Genomic DNA, 24,692 nt, shown 5'->3' on the forward strand with positions numbered 1-24,692 from the left:
TGGTAGTCACCCCAACCTTCACTTATATATAGTAGTAATAGTAATTTATTGGTTTTATCCTCATTTTTATGGTGCAATAAAAAGGTTACACATGCATATTGTTTTTTTCTTATATTTATAAGTTTTGTCCTCATGTATTATTTTAATAATATTTTTATTTAGACCTTTGTAATTGAATTATACATGATAGTATTTTTTATAAATATCTTTTTGTTCCTTATTAAATGATTACCAATGGTATTTCGATAATTTTATGATGCAATAAAATGGTTATACATGTATATTGCTTTTTCCTTATATTTCTTAGTTTTGTCCTCATTTTTATGGTGCAATAAAATGGTTAGACATGCATATTGCTTTTTTCTTATATTTATTCATTTTGTCCTCATTTATTATTTTAATAATATTTTTATTTAGACTTTTGTAATTGAATTATACATGGTGGTAATTTTTTATATATATATTTTTGTTCCTTATTAATTACTTATTTTTAATACCCCAAGCGTATTTCGATAATTTTATGGTGCAATAAAATGGTTATATATGCATATTGCTTTTTTCTTGTATTTATTAATTTAGTAGTAGCAGTAGTAGTAGTACTAGTAGTACTAGTACGTACCCACAAAAAGACAAATCATGAGGACAAAACTAATAAATATAAGAAAAAAATAATATGCATGTGTAATCATTTTATTGTACCATAAAAATAAGGATAAAACTAATAAATATAAGAAAAAAATCATATGCATGTGTAACCATTTTATTTACTACTATATATAAGTGAAAGTTGAGGTGACTAAAATTATCGAAATACCCTTGGTAGTCACCCAAACCTTCACTTATATATAGTAGTAAAAAATAATAGGCATGTGTAACCATTTTATTGCACCATAAAAATGAGGATAAACTAATAAATATAAGGAAAAAATCATACGCATGTGTAACCATTTTATTTATTACTATATATAAGTGAAGGTTAGGTTAGCAATAGTTTTATTTAGACCTTTGTAATTGAATTATACATGGTAGTATTTTTTTATAAATATCTTTTTGTTCCTTATTAAATGATTACCAAGGGTATTTCGATAATTTTATGGTGCAATAAAATGATTACACATGCATATTACTTTTTCCTTATATTTATTAGTTTTGTCCTCATTTTTATGGTGCAGTAAAATGGTTAGACATGCATATTGCTTTTTTCTTATATTTATTAGTTTGTCCTCATGTATTATCTTAATAATATTTTTATTTAGACCTTTGTAATTGAATTATACATGGTAGTAATTTTTTATAAATACTTTTTTGTTCCTTATTAAATTACTTATTTTTTATACCCCAAGGGTATTTTGACAATTTTATGGTGCAATAAAATGGTTACACATGCATATTGTTTAGAAGAGGAGGGAACTTTTGAGGTATTTAGTGTTTTTTTAGAAAAATATTAATAACTGAGTGACATTATTGTTTTAGCAAAAAGAAAAAGTGTTTTTTATAAGTGACTCCAGAAACATTGATAACAATCCAAGAAAATAACTTTAGAAAAACCTGAAAGTTTAAGTAATGATAAAAATTTTCTAAGCATGAAAATTTCTTCTTAATAAATTAATATAATTTTTTAAAATAAAATAATAAGAATATAATTTTGGCTAATAAGTTTGATGATTTAAATAGTTCTATTATTGAAAAAATAATTTAATGACATGACCACCAATTAAAAGAGAAAGGGACGTGTGAAATATTTTTTTTTCGAGGATAATAATGATAGTTTAGTCATATTATTTTCTCTAAAAAGATAAAAATAATTTTGTAGGGAATTCAAACAATGTGAGTGACCATTCAGAAAAATAACCTTTGAAAAAATATATGTCAAGTTTTAGTATCGATAAAAAAATTTTAAGTATAAGAAATTCTTTTTAATAAACTAATGCATTTTTTCAAAAAAATAAGTAAATAGAATTATAGTTTGATTAAATGGGTTAAATAAGTTTAGTATTTTTTTTAAAAAAGTTTTAATGACATGGCATGCCAACTAAGAGAGAAGAAGTTTTTTGAGGTGTTTAGTATTTTTAGAGGAAAGAAGTGATAGTTGAGTGATATTGTGATCCTAAATGAAACATAAGTGATGCTTGAAGGAAATTTTTTAAAACTTGGGTGACAATTTAGGGAATTCACTTTTAAAACTCTATTTCCGTACACTAATTTTCATATTCATTAAAAAAAAATTATAAAATCAAACTACATAAAAAAACAAATAAAATAACTCAATTAAATTTCTCAAAATATGTACAAAGTATAAACTATACATATTTAAAAGTTGAACTAAAATTAAACAACTTCAAAAGTAAAAAAAAAAATTATACCTAGCAATTAATAAATAAATTTATACTAATTATTTTTTGTTTTCTTAATCACATTCTACTACATTTGACAATTATTTAATTATGTAATTGTGAATTAAAAAATTATTCATTTCTAAAACTTAAGGTAGGACGAGTTGCCCGTTGTTCATTAAATGGACCTTAACTAATCACTGATTATTAACTCGAATAATCATCTTAACTATGTATTTGACAATTATTTAATTATATAATTGCCAATTAAAATAGAATACATAAATTGTTCATTCTCATGTATTGGGATAGTTTTCAATGTATTAGAAAATGATTATTAAATAAGTAATGTTAAAAATTTAAATTTAGGATGAAAAGGGGAAAAATGTCTAAAAACTAACTGGTTTATAGTGTGAATGAGACATTTTACTATTGTCGCAAAATTGTGGCCAAAAAGATTTTTTCCGTTCTTTTTTATTTTTACCCCTCTCTCTTACTTGAGAAAATTGAGTGTAGGGTGACAAATAAGTGTCGAAATTAAAATTGGTGACAAGTTTGACCAATTCAATTCAATTTTTTTTAATTAGTGATTAAGGTAAATTGGGGTTAAAATGTATTTTTTAAAACTTTTTAAACTTTTAAAAAATACAAAATAAGAACAATAAAATAACATGGGTCATTTGTCAATTTTTTCAGAATTGGGTTCAAAATTCTTTCTCTCTCTAAAGCAGAGAGAAAACACGATACAACATCTCAACGTTCTCTCTCTGTTCTCTCAAACACCTCCATCGCCATCTCCGTCTTCTTGTGTTGTCATCACCATCTCCGTCGCTATCTTCGTTCTAAGTTAGGGTTCGATTCTCCAAGGTAAAACTATTTTCTTTACTTTCAATATGGTGGGTTTCATTCATTTATAAGAATGTGTTGATTTTGAAAAAATGGATTTAGATTTTTGAGATTTGTGGTGTCCTCTTTTGGGTTTGTTCTTTTTGAAATGGTCAATCAAGACTATATTAAAAAATTAATAAAAATCCCTCTTTTGAGTTTGTTTAAAATCTTTAATTTTCCACTCCAATTAACCTGAAAATAACCTAAATTCTTAGATTTGTTGAATAAATTGTTCAATTGATACAAAGATGGAATCTTTAGGTGTAACATTGTTGTAAAAGTATAATGTTTGCCTAAGTTTTGAGTTGGGTGAGTTCAAGAGTCAACTCACTTAACAAAAAAACTTATTCTTTAACTGTAATTTTAATGTGAAATGTAATAACATCTAATTTTTGAGTTGAGAAATTGAAAAACTTGTTTAACTAGCAGAAAGATTGAATTTTTAAGTCTAGTTTTATTATGATTTGTGAAGTGTGATATTTTGATTTAGTATAGAACTCCGAGCAATTTTCATTCTAGTAATTTTTAAGAGAGTAGGGACGACCCGGTTCATACCTACTCCGTAGGTGTCGGGGAGGGGGGGGGGACCACTCTGGGCCTGACCTACGCGCCCTTACCCCAGCTTCGCTGGAGGGGCGTTTCGAACCTCCGACCCTGGCACACTACGGTAAGCAAGCTTACCGCTGAGCCAAGGCCATCCCTCAATTTTTTAAGAGAGTAATAGGAAAATTTATTTCAGGCTTTTCATCTAGTAAGGTTAAGCAAATATGTAATTTCAGTTTTGAAGTGTTCACGGTCTTCTTTTTATGCAGCCAATTTGTTATCTACAAAACAATGCGTCTTAAAACGAAAATGCATCTTTGTATTCTATGTAGTGAACAGTCACTAAATTCTATTAGTATCATCAATTGAAGATGAGAAACTGATCTAGAATAGTAGAGATGTTAATCATTTTGCTCTAAAGATGGATTTCCCAATTAACAGTATCTATTAGTATTATCTGTATCATTTACTGCAAATTTACTGTAATTATTCATGTTACCTATTTTTTTGTTTTTGTTGGTTACAATATTTAATGATTTCTATTTTATTTCATGTGGTGTAGATTCAATGGCTCCAAGAAAAAGAAGAGCAACAATTGCTATTACTCCTAAAAATACAAGAAGGCAAATAGTAAACAAAGACAAATAAAAAAAGAAAAAAAAGAAAGAACAAGATTGGAGCAGTATATTGGAGAAGATGGAAATACTAGGTTGGAGAAGTCTATAGAAGAAGAAAGAAGCACAAGGTTGGAGAAGTCTACGAAAGAAAAAGACGAAGAAATAAGTGGAACAAATGCTTCTTCCACTAATGCAGATGAATAAAATGATAAATCCAAAAGTAATGAAAATGTAGAAGGTGAAAATAGAGGATTCAAGGATGAACACAGAATGAAACACCGGCACGATAAACCTATCTTAGAGGAAGAGAAATCTCATACTTTTGAGTCCTCTCCGGACAGTCCTTCACCTAATATCTCACTTGCCAAGCCTATTAGGTATTTAGATTACAGCTTTGAGACACTGATTGAAAGGTATCTAAGTTTGATAGGCTCTGTTAATGTTAAGTCTTGGTTGGGTAAGTCTTTTTCTGAGTTTAGAAAGATTTTAGAAGATAAAAAATTGACGAAGTTCTTTAAATCTTGATTTTCGGAAAGTACTTATACCTACCTAATAATATCAATATAAGATTTCAAATGAATTTAGTTTACCAACTTCTTAAACGTAAAATTATAAGTCATAGAAAAGAGGAAGTTTGAATAAACTATTGTGGCATGCCGATTTGGTTTGGTATGAGAGAGTTTGTGATCATTATTGGCTTGAATTGTCATTTACCAGTTGTGTATGAGGAAGAAAAAATATCAACTAAGACATTGAGAAGGAGACTACAAATTATTGATTTGGTGGGAAAGACTTGCAAAGAGAAGGAGTTGATTGATCACATCAAATCTGAGGATGTTCGTGAAAGTGTAAAGAAGTCATTGTGCTTGCTCTATTTTGTGCACAATTTTCTTTGTGCAAAAGATTTGAACACGAAACTTCCGTCTGAATGGGTTTTGCTCTCAGCTGATAGAGATGCATTTTCTGTCCATTCATGGGGGCGTGTAAGTTATAGTCTTACAATTGAGTACCTATTGAAAACGGTTAATCCAAATGTGAAAACCTCCAATCTTTATGGCTTTCCATGGGCTTTCATGGTAAATTTTATTTTTTTCCATGTTTCTTTTTTTAATTATTTTTGGGTCCATTCATTATTCTGAGCTATCTCTCTTAAAATCTTTATTTTATGTAGTGTTGGGCATTTGAGGCTATTCCTCCCCTCCGAAAAAAATTCAAGATTTTTTCAGAAGAAATGTCTTCACCGAGAATTCTTAGATGGCTTTCAGCGACTAATAACGTATCTGTTGAGATTAATGAGTTGTTTGACCCCCCCAAAGACTTGGTAAGCATCATCTTATATTTTTATTTTCGTGTTGCTATCATTCTTTTCTTTGTCATATTTTTTTTCAATATACACCTTAATTTTTCCCAGTGTTGTTACTGCTACCTTTAAATATATACTATTTTCGACAAAGATGCCGACTTTATGAAATGTTGTTTCAGTGACCCTTCTTTATTTTCCTTCTACTTTTGTATATAGAAATCAATATTGATATCAGTCCTTTTTAATGTCTTCAGATTGTTAGGTAACAACTTTTTTTGGTCTAGTATATTGGTTGCATCTATATAAGTCAGCTTTCATTGCTAGTAGGAACTTACAAAATGTTTGATCGTTTGCGCATTTAGCTTCCTGTATAGTCTGCTTGTCTTAACAGAAGCAGTTGCTAAATTCTCATATTTGCAGCCCTTGTTCTTTGTGAATCATTAACTGCTTGCTCTGTCTTAAACTTTATTAACTTTGTGAATTTACAATTATCGAAACTGAAATTCATTTAGAGGACTGACAATAATGTGTGTAATGAACAATAATATAAGACCAACTTTATGGTACTACTATTATAATCAATCAGGTATGAATATGCAAACTATTTACCCATCCACGTTAAAAAAAAGAACAAAACTCCATAGAAAATGTTGTCTGACAGATATGTTGCCTTTGATAATTTTCTGAAATATTCTTGTGGGATTATATGCTTTGTGTTATCATATTTTAATATTATTTTTTTACGTGTAGATTGTGCATCCTTGGATAAGTTCTACACCAAGTAAGATAGAGAGGGATTTTCTCACTAGGTTTGTGCCTTTGCAATTAACTAAAATGACAAGATTGAAAAGCGTGAGAAATATTTGAATGGTGTTGTGGCAATCAAAAGAGATTGTACAGTTGTTGAGGGGGATTTTAACCCTTCAAGGGCAGTTGGTGTAGGTGGTAGTATTGTTGGTCATGGAGGTGAAAGTTCTTTTCCAAATGTTGATAGAGGTACTAGTGGTGTTGGTGCTGGAGAAGGAGGAGGATTTTCTCCATTTGTTACTAGTGGACTTGGTGGTTTTAGTGGTGGTTTTGGAGCAGGAAGATCTCTGATCAATGAGAATGTTTCGCGTCCTCAAGAAACCCCATCCACCATTGAGGTGCCTTCTTATAAACCTTGTCATGAAAATATAAAATTGTTAACTACTAGGGTAGATGCTTTAGAGCACTACTATGATGTCTGTAACGCCTCGAGTCTGTACCCCGGATGTCACACAGTGCTTATAATCCGAAGGACCATAAGTTAACCCATGACTGATACCTACTATGAGTACTGAATAATAATACCGAAATGATGCAGAAGTGTAACTGAAATGCCATAAGGTTCTCAAATATTAAAAGCAAATACTTAAATACTGATAGTAATACTGCAAAGAAAACTGAACATCCATCTAAAATAGTGTAGCCTGAAAGCCTCTAACTGTCTGAATAGGGAGCTGATGGGACAAGTCCCCAACTAACTCCAACAGCTAAATGTACTGAACTAATGAAATAATAAATCTGTCCTCAAAATATGAGGACTCACCACTGTAATCGTGCTAATAACCTGAGCTGCTAAGTACGGTCTGGAGCCCGTGTATCTAAACCTATGATATGAGACATCATAATGCAAGAGAAAAAATATGTGCCAGTACTTGGAATATACTGGTATGCTAAGTGAGGTAGGCTGATATACGTGGGTTTATATGTATAAGATGATAACTGACTGAATGATATGAATATAACTGAATGAGAGCATATGGATAACTGAGACTACTGTAAATACTGAGTATGTAATACTATGCATATACATACATATACTGTATCTGAGATCATATTGAAACTGAATACTGAGTTCTGATAACTGAATGACTAACATCTGAGATTACTGATAACTGAGTTATTGATAACTGGGTGACTATTTCTGACAGTCCTGATTCTGTTGAACTGAACTGAGTTTTATATTAAGTCTGAAACTGTAACTGTAACTGTGCGAGTGTTTATCTAACCGACATACCCCGATTATAAACTGAGTTGGGGTCCAACCTGTAAACCTTGTTGGAAGGGTGTTAGCACCTTGCCAATTGATACTAATAATATTGGGTCAACCCTAGTCTGGAAGGAAGACTCATAAATTATATATGTATAGTTGCGTCCACCCTATTCTGACAGGAGGACGTCTTACCCTATGCTGGCTACGTAGTTCTGTAATACAGGGATTGCTACTAATGGTCAAGACCTCTGTTGGCAGGAATGCCCCCATCCTTGGGTTAGCTTGGTGCTGATTCCTACTCCCAACTGAATAAATACTGAAATAATCACTAGGTTGTACTAGGCTTGACTGAACTGTTACTGATCGTATTGACTAACTGAACTGGATTGAGTTTACTGAATTCTATAACTGACTGAGTACTTAGTACTACTATTCGTGACGTTACTGAGACTATTCTGAGCTACTGCAGTTCTAGTAAACAACTAGATTTCAGGTATTGAGTACCCCCAGGACTCGACAGCATCAATACTAATAAAACATAGCAATACTTGAAAACATGGCAATAGTCAATTGTTCACATTGCATCACTTAGACATTTTGTCAAACACTTGGAAGTTGTGAGCTTGTACATGAATAGAGACGCATGCCAACATGTTATAAATACACTGTTTAATCCACAAGGACATTCTATCAAACAATTTCAATGTATAGCTCTAGCATGGAAGTAGTTTAAATATGTAGTTATAACATGAGTTCATTACTAAGATCACTAAAAGATCACAATGCATAATTTTTTCACCTATGCATTTTATCAAACACTTAGGAGGCATAACCTTACACTGGGCATGAACAACATACTAATGCATCATGACTACAATAATCATTTCACAATTCAAGGGGTTTTGACATGGGAATTATATCAATCAAATACATACTATTTTATATTTATGACACTTGCAATTAATCCTTAAATTGAAAACCCAACATCAACACATGCATGAACACAATCCAATTCAAATATATAGATCATGAATTCAATGAAATTGTAGTTTAAAAGGGTTCTTGAACTCCAAGGTGAAAGAAAACCCAAGGATGAATACCTAACATACCTTGGTTGTTGATTTCGTGAGAGTTTTTGGTGATTGCGTGAGAGTTGTTGTTCTTGAGAGGATAAATATGAATAATGATGTGTCTATGCTATTTGGGGATGAAATCATGTGTTTTGGATGATTTTGATGTTGGACAAAATACCTTATTGCCCTTCAATACGCGGAATTGAAATCTAAAAAATTCAGAGGCGTGCACTGGAGCGTGCGTCGCATGCTCTGGAGCTATGGAATGAAGTGTGCGACGTATGCTCCCAAGGGGTGGACTGGAGTATGCATCGCACGCTAATCGCATGCATCCACTATTTTGGACTTCCAAACATGCCTTTACACTTATCTAAAAATTTTGAAACTCACCCAAGAAGACCTATTGACATTTCTGATCATGAATTAACTAAAAAATTGACATTCTAAGGTCGTAAGAATTAAAAATAAGATCATCCAATTACGAAGGCTAAAATGATTCTAAGTCTCAACACTTAGCTAAATTTTTCTAAGTTTGGGACCCCTCATTACAAGCTATATGGGACTGAATTGAACTAGAACTTTTAGGGGGTCTTACAATATCTCCCCCTTAGGAACATTCTTCCTCAAATGAGACTGACTGAACTGAGAGGAACTGTACTTACAATGGCATGCATGACTGAAGTATGACTAAGTTTTGGAGACATGACACTTGACTGAACTATTTCATGAATGCATGAATAAAATGAGAATGCTATGCAGCTGCAACTGAGTATGGAATAAAGTAAATATAAGGAAGACTGTTACCTTAGGCTGAGTCTAAGTTTGTAGAGAAGAGGTGAAGGTACTTGGTTCGTATGTCTTCTTCTGCTTCCCAAGTAGCTTCCTCAACGGATTGATTCCGCCAAAGAACTTTGACCAAAGAAACTTCTTTGTTCCTTAGTCTGCGAATCTGATGAACAAGGACTTTGACTGGGAGTTCCTCATAAGAGAGACTATTCTAAATATATACACTCTCTATAGGGACTACAACTGATGGGTTACCAATGCACTTCTTTAGCAAGGAGATGTGAAACATCGGGTGCACTGATGCTAAGTCTACAGGCAACTCAAACTCATAAGCTACCTTGCCGAAACGACTGAGAATCCTATAAGGACCAATATATCAGGGACTAAACTTCCCCCTTTTACCAAACCTCCTTACCCCCTTCATGGGAGAGATTTTCAAATACACATAGTCATCAATCCCAAACTCGAGATCTTTCCTTCTTATATCTGCATACGATTTCTATCAGCTTTGAGCTATCTTAAGCCCCTCTCTGATCAACTGCATTTTCTCTAAAGCATCAAACATCAAGTCAGGCCCCACTATTGTGGCCTCACTCACTTCAAACTGACCAATGGGAAATCTACACCTCCTCTTATAAAGAGCCTCAAGCGGAGCCATCTGAATACTGGAATGATAATTGTTATTATACGCGAACTCAATCAAAGGTAAGTGGTCATCTCAACTGCCCTTAAAGTCAATGACACATGCTCTCAACATATCTTCTAAGGTCTAAATGGTCCTTTTTTCTTGATCATCTGTATGAGGGTGAAAGGTTGTACTGAGGTGAATTTGGGTACCAAGACCCTTTTGGAAGGCTTTCCAAAAATAAGAGGTGAACTGCATACCTCTATCTGAAATGATAGACAATGGGACACCGTGGAACCTAACCAACTCTTTGATATAGAGATTGGCATAGTCGTCAACTAAATAAGAGGTATGAACTGGCAAGAAATAGGCTGATTTGGTCATCCTATCCACAATGACCCAAATCGAATCATGTTGATGACAAGTATGAGACAAACCCATCTCAAAGTCCATATTTACTTCCTCCCACTTCCAAGTGGGAATAATGAACTCCTGTATAGACCCACTAGGCTTCTGATGCTCAATCTTAACCTGTTGGCATGTGGAGCACTTAGCCACAAACTCTGCTATGTCTCTCTTCATCCCACTCCACCAATAGACTTTCCGTAAATCACGATACATCTTAGTGGTCCCTGGGTGAATCAAGTAACACATATGTAATGCCCCAAGTTTGTACCTAGGATGCTACACGGTGCTCATAATCCTGAGGGACCATAAGCTATCCCATGACTGGTGCCTGCTGTAATAACTAAATAATAATATTGTAATTATATGGAAATTAGGCAGAAACTTTCCATAAGGTTCAAATTAAAAGTAAATACTGAATACTGATACATCTTTCTGAAATGCTCTAGTCTAAAAAGCCTCTACTGTCTGAACAAGGAGTTGATAGGATAAGCCCCCAGCTAACCCCGACTACAAAAAACTGATAAACTAAAATACTAAAATAATAAGTCTGTCCTCAAACTATAAGGACTTACCACTAAGTCTGGTGCTGATAGATCGGGCTGCTAAGTATGATCGGGAGCCCATGCATCTGAACCTATGATATAAGACATCATAGCACAAAAGAAAGGTATGCGTCAGTACTTTGAATATACTGGTATGCTAATTGAGGTAGGCTGAGATGCATGGGTTCATATGCATGAACAATACTGACTGAATGACATGAATATAACTGAGTGAGAGTGCATACATGAATACGTAAACTATAGCTGAGATCATGATAACACTGGATAATAAGTTCTAAATTACTGAATTACTGATATCTTAGTTTACTGATACTGTGTATCTGATAATTGAGTGATTGTATCTGATAGTCCTAATTTTTGAAATGCTAGTTTGAGTTTTATATTGAGCTGAGTGACTGTATCTAACAGTCCTAAATCTGTAGAACTGAACTGAGTTCTATATTGAGATTAAATCTAAAACTGAGACTGTGAGAGGTAATCATCTAACCAACATACCCCTTTCTGAATAGATTAGTGTCCAACCTATAACCCCAGCTGGAAGGGTGTCAGTACCGTGCCATAGGTAAAGACAAGCTGAGTCACCCTCATTTGGCAGGTGCTCTGAATGAGAACGGTGGTACCCTCAACTGGCAGGTGGGATACCTCATCAACCCTCAACTGGAAGGTTGATGTCTTAACCAACATTGGCTATGTAGTTCTGGAACACAAGGACTACTTCTAAGGATCACACCCTTTACTGGCAGGTGAGTCCCCATCCTTGGGTTCTCTCGATGCTGAATCCTACTCCCAACTGAATAGATACTGGACTAAATTCTAAACTGTACTAGGCCAGACTGAACTGTTACTGATCGTACTATCTAACTAAACTAAACTGACTTCACTGAGTTCCATTGACTAATGGAATACTACTGAATTCTATTAACTGATTGAATTTACTAAGGTTTGAACTGAATACTGAACTGGACTGGACTGATATTGAGTCTACTGAGTTTTCCTGAGTTCTGTAACTGACTGAGAGTACTACTAATTGTGACATGACTGAGATTATTTCGTAACTGAAACTGGCTCTAGGTAAACAACTAAATTGTCGGGTATTAAATACCCCAGGAATTGATAGCATGAAAAGTAAAGCATCACATGACCTTGCATAACATAGAAATGCACACTTGTTCATAATGCATCTATAGAGGCATTTTATCAAACACTTGAATGGCATGAACTAGTATACATTCTAATATGATACAATCTCACTATTTAATTCACATGAATAACTCATCAAACACTTGGAAGGTATTGTATTGCACATAGTACTAATCAACACATAAGCATCATAATTTCAAGGCTTTAACATGAATTCACATGATACTACATACATAATAATTGTTTTTACATAAATCTTTTACTTAATCATGGAATAGAAACCCAATCAATATTATAATCATGAATACACTTGAATCCAAATCATGGAAATCATAAAATCAATTTACTTAAAGATTAAAAGAGTTTCTTGGACTCCAAGGGTGGAACGGACCCTTGGATGAACACTTGACATACCTTAACAATTAAATTATGAAAGATTAGCGGTAAGTTCTTAAGCCTTTAGTTGAATTTGAAATTTCATAGGGTTTGTTCTTGAGAGCAACTTGTGAAGAATGAATAGTTTTTGCTCTTAGAAGGTTTAATTTTGTGTTTTGGGGCTGATAGACGTGGGAAAAAGACCTAATTACCCCTAAGGATGCAGTTTTTTAATGACTTAAAACTGACCTAGCAATGCACAGATCGACGTGCCATATCATTGGCATCGATGTGATGGCCAATGTGCCGCATTAAGTCCGCATCAGGTCACTAGAATTTGCACTGGGAGCTGGAGTAAAATATTCATCGATGCGACTGGCGATGCGGCGCATCGATCCACTGGTTTGAGCTTTCAAATGTGATCCAAAAGAAGTTCAAAAAATCCAAAACTTGTTCGGGCAACGGTAACGGATATCAAGTTTATAACTATAACTGAACATGGACTAAGCCAATCTAAGGAAAACTGTTACCTTAAGCTGAGAATACTGATGAACCTGAGATCAGTTACTAAACATGCATAAATGGGAACATGAGAACATAACTGAGACTGAAACGTGATACATAAATTGAATATCATGGACTGAACTGAGCCCCTGAATACATGGCTTACGGCTGAGATTGAAACTTGAGGGTCCACCTATGAGTACCCACTACTCCAAACTTGATTTGTTATGTGAGGAGAAGATGGAAGGTTTGGGTCATAAAAGCTTAGGGGATTATAGTGCATCTCCTCCTTGGGATATATTATCCCCTGAAGAATGCAGACTTAGCTGAGATACTGAGGAAAAATTGAGATGATGCACAAGGCACCTACGAACTAAATCGTGACTGCATATGGGGATCTAAAATTAAGGTATGACACCCAAACTGAGTTAAACTTGTAACCACATGGTTGCTTGATCTTGGAATAGTTACATTTATGAGACTTAGGATAGTGAGACTAGATGAAAGGATGGGAAACCCAACCCATACAAACATTGTCCGCCTAACTGCTAAACTGAATTAATGTTTTAGCGGACTAACTTATGCTGAAAACATATATTCTACTTGAGACTTTCTTTGACACTCTTTCTATAGAGTTATTGTAGCTTTAGGGAGCAAGGAGTCTTGGCATGGCTGAGTAAAATAACTAAATAAGAAAATCACATCCTGGCTAAAATTCTGTAATATGAGTCAGGGCCTACGAAACATCATCTAAGATGAAGTGACTAAACCTTATACACTACAACTATAAATTTTCAAGCTTAGACATATCCCTTGAATACTCTCTCAACTATACTCTCCACCTTAGTACAACACATCACCTAAGACTACTAAAAATATTCACATGGGTGCTAAGCACAAATGCATAAACATACTAACTTATCTAATTATCTAAATGGCTGATAGCTGAATACTTGTTCATGTATATTAGATTGCACTTAGTTTGAACAGCTGGACTGGAACTGTAGAGTATTATACATATGAGGTAAGGACTGACTGTGTAACAGGAGATAACTGAGCTTGAATTCGTGAAACTGTATTATTTGAGAATGTAAGACCTAGCATATAACACAATTCTAAAATATTCTATAAACTGAGGTACTAAAATACTGATAACTGATAACTATAAGGTATGGTCAAGCAAACCTGAAACTGAACTGAGTTTCTGATCTGATTACTGAACTGAGACTGTAACTAAGACGATAACTAAGACTGTAAATGAAACTGCATCTGGGACTGTAACTGAGCTTATACTAGAACTGAATACTGAGTTCTGATAACTACATGATAGAGACTAACATAAATCAAGGATCCGAATAGACACTTACACTCAGCATTTTCTCAACTTACTATCTCATGAAAAATTCTGATTTCTCTCTCTTCAACAACTAAATACAACTTTTTGCTAGACATTTACTTAGCACACTACCTTGATATTTAGGCCTATTCTCATAACTACAGCCTCGTGTAAAACAAGTATGCAAAAATCTTTCCTTATCATGAAATATTTACTCTCTCCTATCTAAGCAATTACTCATTACTACATCATTTTATAAGGAGAGTTCACTAAAGGGTTAAAATATGAGGACCTGAAGCGTGAATGAATACTATGTCAAACTCGACACTTAACTGAGGCTTGAGGAACAAAATAGCAATACCATGGATTTATCAAGAGACCTAAACTAAGGATATACATGACATAATCTGAACTTAGCCGACCATTAGGAGTGTAGCATGAGTCTTGGGAATTGGGCATAGTTTAAAGCATGACATAAGTACATGAGTCATGAGCTGCATGACCTGAGTCTAGAGTTTTTGTGTTCATGAAACATAATTCGTAATACTAGTGAACTGAAACTCCTATACTAGGAACTATAAATGTACATGATTTTCGCTAATGTGCACAAATATAAGCTATTATCATAGAGCGGACATGTAAGACATGAATAGATAAGATACCATGATAACTGATGGTTTTTGAGAGTCTAAAGTACAATTCTGAGATGATCAGTGGGTTCATCCTCATTACGAGAATAGATAAGAGTGTCATCTTTGTAGACTATAACAAACATGTCCAAGTACTACTTGAACATGGGGTTTATCAAGCCCATGAACATTGTTAGGGAATTGGTAAGATCAAATGACATGACTAACAATTTAAAGTGACCATACCGAGTTTTGAAAGCTATTTTTAGAATGTCACATTCTCTGACTCTGAGCTGATGGATAGCCTGATCTGAGGTCTATCTTAGAAAAGTAACTAGCACCCTGAAGTTGGTCAAACAAGTCATCAATTCTGGGAAGTGGATACTTGTTCTTGACCGTTACTTTATTTAGCTGACGGTAGTCTATACACATTCTGAGAGAACCGTCTTTCTTATGTATGAATAGAATCAGTGCACCCCAAGGGGACACACTGGGTCTGATGAACCCCTTATATAGGAGATATTTCAACTATACTTTTAATTCTTTGAGTTTTGTTGGAGCCATTCTATATGGCGTATTAGGTATGGGCTGATATTTGGAAAAAGGTCTATTCTGAAGTTGATTTCCCTTTCAGGAGGAACTCTAGGAAGATCTTCGAGAAACACGTTTACGGATTCATATGCTATTGATGCTGACTTAAGAGTAGGGGTTTTTGATCTAAAGTCCTGGACTCAAATGAGATGGTAGACATATCCCTTAGATATCATTTTCCTTTCCCTAAGGTAAGAAACAAGTTAACCCCTAAGTGCTGAAGTACTACCCCTCCACTCTAGGATATGCTCATTTGGGAACTAAAACTGGACAATTCTATTTCTACAGTCAATTAAGGCATAGTAGGAATGAAGCCAATCCATGCTGAGAATGGCATCAAAATTGGTCATCTCTAATTTAACTAAGTCTACTGAAGTGACTTTCTGAGATACCATAACCGGACAGTTCTTGTATATCCATCGGGCTATGATAGATTTATCCATTGGGGTAGAGACTGAGAAAGGCTCTACTGGAATTTTTGGGACTGACTCCGAATTCAATATCTATATAAGGAGTTATAAAAGAGAAAGAAGCTCCTAGATCAAGCAAAGCATAAACATGCAAATGATAAACTTGTAATGTACTATTGACCATATCAGGAGAACTTTTCTGATCCTGTCGGGACTGAAGTGCATAGAGTCTATTTGGACGTTGCCCACTGGTGGCACTGGAAGTGGCACCCTACTGATTTGGGCGATTGAACTGAGCTGAGGGATGGTTATGCCGACTTTGCAAACCCACCTGAGGACACTATCTTACTCTGTAGCCTGGCTTTCCATATTTAAAATAAACTTCACTGCCATCTCTACAAACACCCTAATGGTTTTTGTCACACTTCTGACAGAGAGAAATTGTTTGGCCACTCTTTGGCCTTGGCGTTCTGGCCCTCTTATTCTTTCTCCCTATTTTTCTATATCTCTTCTCCTTATTCTATGGAGCTTGAGTCATAGGCCTAGATAGGATTGTAGCAAGCTGATTGTTCTGGGCTACTACCAATAAGTTAAGGCAATAAAAGTAGCTCTAAATCCAGAGTGGAAGACATGCTCATTTAGGGGATCTGCCTGAATGGGTAGAGGGGCTAGCTAATTTTTATTACTTCTGGAAGGAATGTACTGGAAGCATAAGGAAGAGATGAATTAGACTGAGAGTTTAACTTGAGCTCATGCTCACTCGCACGACATGAATACTGAAAAAGGGAAACTTTTCCTAAAGCATCTAATAACCTCTTGTCCATAAGTGTGGCGCGCTACACACCCATGCATATGACTCTACTAGATGTGGCTTTTAGACTTCCTAGGACTCTGTTGAACCTTAGGCTCTGATACCAAGTTTGTAATGCCCCGAGTATGTACCCCGAATGCTACACGATGCTCATAATCCCGAGGGACCACAAGCTAACCCATGATTGGTACTTGCTGCAATAACTAAATAATAATATTGTAATTATGCAGAAATTAGGCAAAAACTTTCCATAAGGTTCAAACGGAAAGTAAATACTAAATACTAAAAACTGAATACTGATACATCTGTCTGAAATACTTTAGTCTAAAAAGCCTCTACTGTCTGAACATGGATTTGATGGGACAAGCCCCTAACTAACCCCAATTATTGAAAATTGATAAACTGAGATACCAAAATACTGAAATAATAAGTCTATCCTCAAACTATGAAGACTCACCACTAAATCTGCTGCTGATAAATCAGGCTGCTAAGTATGATTGGGATCCCGTGCATCTGAACCTATAATATAAGATATCATAGCATAAAAAAAAGGTATGCATCAGTACTTTGAATGTACTGGTATGCTATGTGAGGTAGAATGAGATGCATGGTTTCATATGCATGAACAATACTAAATGAATGACATGAATATAACTGAGTGAGAGTACATGCATGAATACATAAACTATAACTGAGATTATGATAACACTGGATACTGAGTTCTGAATTACTGATTTACTAATATCTGAGTTTACTGATATTGTATATCTGATAATTGAGTGACTGTATCTGATAGTCCTTATTTTTGAAATGCTGGTCTGAGTTTTATATTGAGCTGAGTGACTGTATCTTATAGTCCTGATTTTTGAAATGCTGGTCTGAGTTTTATATTGAGCTGAGTGACTGTATCTGACAGTCCTAAATCTGTAGAACTGAACTGAGTTCTATACTGAGACTAAATCTGAAATTGAGACCATGAGAGGTAATCATCTAACCGACATGCCCCTTCCTGAATAGATTGGGGTCCAACCTATAAACCCAGCTTGAAGGGTGTCAGTACCATGCCATGGGTAAATACAAGTTGAGTCACCCTCATCTGGCAGGTTCTCTAAATGAGAACGGTGGTGCCCTCAACTAGCAGGTAGGACACATCATCAACTCTCAACTGGCAGGTTGATGTCTTAACCTACATTGGTTACGTTGTTTTAGAACACAAGGACTGCTTCTAAGGATCACACCCTCTACTGGCAGGTGAGTCCCCAGCCTTGGGTTCACTCGGTGCTAAATCCTACTCCCAACTAAATAGACACTAGACTGAATTCTAAACTGTACTAGGATGGACTAAACTATTACTGATCATACTATCTAACTAAAATGAACTAAGTTCACTGAGTTTTGTTGACTGATGAAATACTATTGAATTCTATTAATTGACTAAATTTACTGAGGTCTGAACTGAATATTGAACTGGACTGGATTGATATTGAGTCTACTAAGTTTTTCCTGAGTTCTGTAACTGACTGAGAGTACTACTATTGTGACATGACTGAGATTATTTTGTAACTGACACTGGCTCTAGATAAACAGCTAAATTATCGGGTATTAAATACCCCCAAGACTCGATAACATGAAAAGTAAAGCATCACATGACCTTGCATAGCTTAGAAATGCACACTTGTTCATAATGCATCTATAGAGGCATTTTATCAAACACTTGAATGGCATGAACTAGTATACATGCTAACATGATATAATCTCACTATTTAATTCACATGGATAACTCATCAAACACTTGGAAGGCATTGTATATGCACATAGTACTAATCAACGCATGAGCATCACAATTTCAAGGCTTTAACATGAATTCACATGATACTATATACATAATAATTGTTTTTACATAAATCTTGGGCTTAATCATGGAATAGTAACCCAATCAACATTATAATCATGAATACAATTGAATCCAAATCATGGAAATCATGAAATCAATTTACTTAAGTTTAAAAGAGTTTCTTGGACTCCAAGGGTGGAAGGGACCCTTGGATGAATACTTGACATACCTTAACAATTAAATTCTAAATGATTGATGGTAAGTTCTTGAGCCTTTAATTGAATTTGAAATCTCCTAAGGTTTTTCTTAAGAGCAACTCGTGAAAAATGAATAGTTTTTGCTATTAAAAGGGTTTAATTTCATGTTTTGGGGATAATAAACGTGGAAAAAAGACCCAATTACCCTTGAGGATGTGACTTTTTAATGACTAAAAACTGACCTAGCGATGCACAAACGATGCACCGCGTCGTTGTCATTGATGCGATGGCCAATGCGCTGCATCGAGTCCACATCGATTCTTTGAAATTTGAACTGAGAGCTGGAGAAAAATATTCATAGACATGATGGTTGACGCTGCGCGTCGAGATCGTGTCGATCCACTGGTTTGAACTTTCAAATGTGATCAAACGAAATCTGAAAAATCCAAAACTTGTTCGGAAAGACACACTGACATTCCTGGTCATGAATCAACCTAAAAAAATCATTACTTTAAGGTCATGAGGGTAGTGAAATAGAGTCGCCAACCTATAAAGGCTAAAATAACACTAAATCCGAATACTTAGCTAAAATTTTCTATGTCTGGGACCTCCCTTAACAAGATTTAAAGGACTGAGTTAAACTTAAAATTTGCGGGATCTTACAACGCACCATATGCTTCTGCAAGAATTCTCTGCCTTACGCCATCCACACATGTCACACATAACCTACCCTAGAAGTGCAACACATCATCTCTCTCTTGGGAGAAAACCTCTACTTTTTAATCTCTGACTGACTCTTTCAGCTTAACTAAACTGGGACTTTGTCCTACTTTTCTTTCTCTTTAGAAGCCAAAGATGATTCCAAACTATTCTACACCCAAACACTATCCTCGACTAAATCAAACAAACGAACACCTAACCTGGCAAGTTGATGAACTTCCTGAACTAACTCCTTCTTACCATCCTTAATGTGAGCAACACTACCCGTGGATAGTCTACTTAGAGCAAGCCAATATATTGGCCTTTCCTGAATGATACAGAACACTCATGTCGTAGTCTTTCAATAACTCTAACCACCTTCTTTAACACAAGTTTAAGTCTTTCTGAGAAAATACATACTACAAACTTTCATGGTCTGTGAACACATCAACATGCATCCTATACAAATAACGCCTCCAAATCTTTAAGGTAAACACTACAGGTGCTAACTCAAGTTCATGAGTGGGGTAATTCTTTTCATGAGACTTAAATTGTCTAGAGGCATAGGCTATGAACTTACCTTTCTGCATTAAAACACATCCCAAACCAACAACGGAAGCATCACAATATACCATAAACCCATCTGAACTATCCGGTAAACTCAAAACTAGGGCTATAGTGAGTCGAGTCTTCAACTCCTGAAAACTCTTCTCACAAGAATCTGACCACTGAAATTTGATTTTTTTTAGATTCAATCTGAACTTAGGGGATGCAATAGACAAAAATCCTTTAATAAACCATCGATAATATCCAGCCAAACATAAAAAACTCCTAATATCTAATGGAGAAATAGGTCTGGGTCAGTTTCTCACTGCTTCAGTCTTTTGAGAATCAACTCTAATTCCATCACCAGAAACTATATGACTAACAAAAGCTACTGAGGGTCTGTAATACTATTCTAAGATGGTCTGTATGATCATATTCACTGTAGGAGTAGACAAGAATGTCATCAATAAAGACTATGATGAACATGTCCAAGTACTTCTTGAACACGCGATTCATCAAGTCCATGAAGGCTGCTGGGGAATTAGTAAGCCCAAATGACATGACTAGGAATTCAAAGTGACCATACCAAGTTCTAAAAGCTATTTTTGGAATGTTACATTCTCTGACTCTGTGCTGATGATAACCTGATTTGAGGTCTATCTTAGAAAAGTAACTGGCACCCTGAAGTTGGTCAAATAAGTCATTAATTCTAAGAAGTGGATACTTGTTCTTGTTTGTGACTTTGTTTAACTGACGGTAGTTAATACATATTCTAAGAGAACCGTCTTTCTTATGCATGAATAGAACTGGTGCACCCCATGGGGAAATATTGTGCCTGATAAATCTCTTATCTAGAAGGTTTTTTAACTGTTCTCTTAATTAGTTAAGCTCCGCTAGAACCATTCTGTATGGTGAAATAGAGATAGACTGAGTATCTGGAAGAAGGTCTATTCCGAAGTCAATTTCCCATTCGGGAAAAACTTTGGGAAGATTTTTGGGAAACACATCTTGAAATTCACAGGCTACTAAAACTGAGTCAAGATTAGGGGTCTCTGAACTATAGTCTTTAACTCAAAATATATGGTAGACACACCCCTTGGATATCATTTTTCTCGGTCTAAGGTAGGAGACAAGATGACCCATGAGTGCTGAAGTACTACCCCCCATTCTAGGATAGGTTTATTTAGGAACTGAAAATGGACAACTCTATTTCTGTAGTCAACTGAAGCATAACATGATTGAATCCAAAACATGCCGAGAATGACGTCATAATCTGTCATCTCTAACTCTACTAAGCCTACTAAAGTTACTTTCTGCAATACCATAATCGGACAATTCCTATATACCCATCGGGCTATGATAGATTTACAACTGAGGGAGAGACTGAGAAGGGTTCTTCTAGTATTTTTAGACTGACTCTAAAGTCAACGGCTATATAAGGAGTTACAAAGGACAAAGAAGCTCCTGGATATAGAAAAGCATAAACATATAAATGATAAACTTGTAACGTACCAGTGACCACGTCAGGAGAGCTTCCCTAATCCTGTCGGGACTGAAGTGTATAGAGCCTATTTGGCTACTACCCACTGGTGGCACTAGAATCGGCACCCTACTAAGACGAGCAATGGGAAAGAGCTGGGGGACTACTATGCTGGCTCTAGGAACCCACTTGAGGACACTATCTAATTCTATGAACTAGCTTGCCACATCTGAAATATACATCACTGCCAACTCTGCAGACACCCTGATAGTTTTTACCATACTTCTGGCAAAGAGGATTTATTCGGGCACTACTGATACTACCCTGAGATTTAGAGTTAGCGCCCTATCCTTACTACCATTTTTGAATTTAGGCACTGGAGCACTGGCTGAGGACAGAGCTGGAACTGAAGATTTTGGGCAGAACTGGTGATGATTACCACCCTCTGACTTAGGCTAAGTGAGGTTGAAGCTACTTGTTATAGCCTTTTTTTTCTCCCTCTTCTTGTAACTTCCCAAATCTGATACCCAGAATGCTACACGGTGCTCATGACCCCGAAGGACCATAAGCTAACCCATGACTGATATTTGTACCTGTATACTACATAAAATACTTTATAATACGAAAACATGAAATAAAAAGCCATAAGGTTCAAAATTGAGACATAGTATCTAATAAAAAATATAACATCTGGGAGGGGTATGAAATACCCAAAACAACTGAAATAAGCTATATGAACCTACTGCGGTCTGGAAATCCTCTAAAACGTGATTGTTTGGATAAAAAGTTGATGGGATATGTCCCCAACTAACTCCAACTAATAAAATAATTACTGAGATAATAAAATGATGATCATGTCCTCGAAAGATGAGGACTCACTACTAACTCTGATAGTTGAAACTGGAATTTACTAATGCTCTGGAGCTCGTCTCTCTGAACCTAAGGTATAAGACACCATAGCACAAATGCGTCAGTACTTTGAATGTGCTGGCATACATGTGAGGTAGGCTGAATGCATGGGGTTCATATGAATAAACAATAACAATAGTAGACTGACTATCATGAGTGTGAGAATACATGCATGAGACATAATAATTGACACTGATACCGTGATAACATGATTACTGAATCAGAATACTAATAACATGACATACTGATAACTAATATAACTGATAACATGAGTGACTGTATCTGATAGTCCTGAATCTAATTGAACTAGCTGAGTCCCGTATTGTATCTAAGTTTACTTTATCTGATGGTCCTAAAATTTGAAGAACTATTTGATTTCTATTACTGAGACTAATTAACTGTGTCTGACAGTCCTAATTCTATAACATGAAACTATGAGAAATATTTATCAACCAACATGCCCCAAATATGCCATTATGGCTAAGTTGGGGTCCAATCTGTAGCCCCAACTAAAAGGGTGTTAATACCGTGCCACTGGTAAGGACAAGCTATGGGTGACCCTCATCTGATAGTATCCCTAAAAGAGAATAGCGGACCCCTTATCTGACAGTGCTTATCCACCTCATCAACCCTCATCGGAAAGTATTGATGTCTCAACCTATACTGGCTACATAGTTCTGGAATGCAACAATGACTTCTAAGAAGCACACCCTTATTTGATAGTGTGTCTTTCCATCCTTGGGTTTCCTCGGTGCTAATTCCTACTCCCATCTGAATAGACTCTGAACAGGATTTACTAAACAGAACATGGGCTGAGTTACTAAATTCCGTTGACTAAAAAAATACTACTAATACTGACAACTGACTGAGTTCATGGGATCATGGAGATTTCCTAAGTCATAAGACTGTCTAAAGTCTAAGAATTCATAGCTTGACTGAGAGTATCATAAAAACATGACATGGCTTTAGGAACATAGTTAATGTTTCAGGTACGAGTACCCCCAGGACTCGATGAAAGGAAACTGACCAAGCATAACTTACTTGAACATATAACTAACATCATAATCCATAATACATTTATAGAAGCATTTCATCAAAACATGTGATAGGCATAACTTGTACATACATGGGGATTTCATGGTATCATGCTAGTTAAGCACTTTTCCTTCATCTAGGAATTTAATCAAACATATTGTAGGCATGGTACATGTAAACATTATTGTACAATAATTAAACATCATGGTTCAATTTTAATTTCATCATTCAAGGTTTAGTCATAGGTTTGCATGAATCTATATCTATAATAATTTAACCCACATAGAATTTATCACCCAACATGAATTAGAATACAATTTCTCATTATCCACATGAATAAGAGCAGCCTAATCATGAAATTCATAAGAAAATCCATAAACTTGAATTTACAAAAGGGATTCTTGGGCTTCATGGATGAAAGGAGTCCATGAATGAACATTATACATACCTTGGTTCATAAATACACGAAGATTGACGGAGGAAATTCTTGATTCTGAATCTTTTATGAAAAGCCCTAGGTTGTTCTTGAGAGATTTTTAAGAGAAGAGAGTGTATTTTGGTTGAAAAATGGATGAATTACATGTTAAAGGGATTAAATAGGAGTGGGAAATTGACCCTTTTAACTCTGGACGTGTCTTGTAAATTTAGTGAAAATTTTCTGAATTGGACCCCTAGCGCGACGTGGTGCTATCGCGCCGTATCACTAAAATTTGACAATTATGAAACTGAGGGATGGCGCGATGCGGGGATATCGCGTTGCCCCTTATTTTGTGACATGGAACTTTGTTACGACATGGAGGAAATCGCGCTGAGACACTGGAGAAGGAGAATTGCTATTTTAGCTTGGGGCGCGGCGCGCCACTGACCAATATGGCGCTGTTTTACGATGGGAACTTGAAATAGTCATAACTTCTTACCTGGTTATCGGATTTAGGAGAATTTTATATCGATGGAAAGCTTATTGAATTTTCCACATGAAAAAGGTGAAACTCTTAAAAATACCATGTGTACAATAGTTGATTCATCTTTCAAAGAAAGCT

The 24,692-nt window shown here is 35.3% G+C and overlaps 1 protein-coding gene across 1 annotated transcript in view; it reads left to right on the plus strand.

The window, feature by feature from the left end:
- The first annotated feature begins 3,044 nt into the window (after nucleotides 1-3,044).
- Nucleotides 3,045-24,692, plus strand: part of LOC124886643 — a 41,316-nt gene continuing 19,668 nt past the window's right edge. Inside the window, exons 1-4 of the mRNA XM_047395518.1 lie at nucleotides 3,045-3,200; nucleotides 4,327-5,457; nucleotides 5,553-5,702; nucleotides 6,527-6,829. Of these exons, the coding sequence (XP_047251474.1) occupies nucleotides 5,035-5,457; nucleotides 5,553-5,702; nucleotides 6,527-6,829 (876 nt within the window). The 5' untranslated portion in view covers nucleotides 3,045-3,200; nucleotides 4,327-5,034. The remainder of the gene's footprint in view (nucleotides 3,201-4,326; nucleotides 5,458-5,552; nucleotides 5,703-6,526; nucleotides 6,830-24,692) is intronic.

Source organism: Capsicum annuum, chromosome 8, assembly GCF_002878395.1.
Source record: "Capsicum annuum cultivar UCD-10X-F1 chromosome 8, UCD10Xv1.1, whole genome shotgun sequence".
Taxonomy (NCBI): domain Eukaryota; kingdom Viridiplantae; phylum Streptophyta; class Magnoliopsida; order Solanales; family Solanaceae; genus Capsicum; species Capsicum annuum.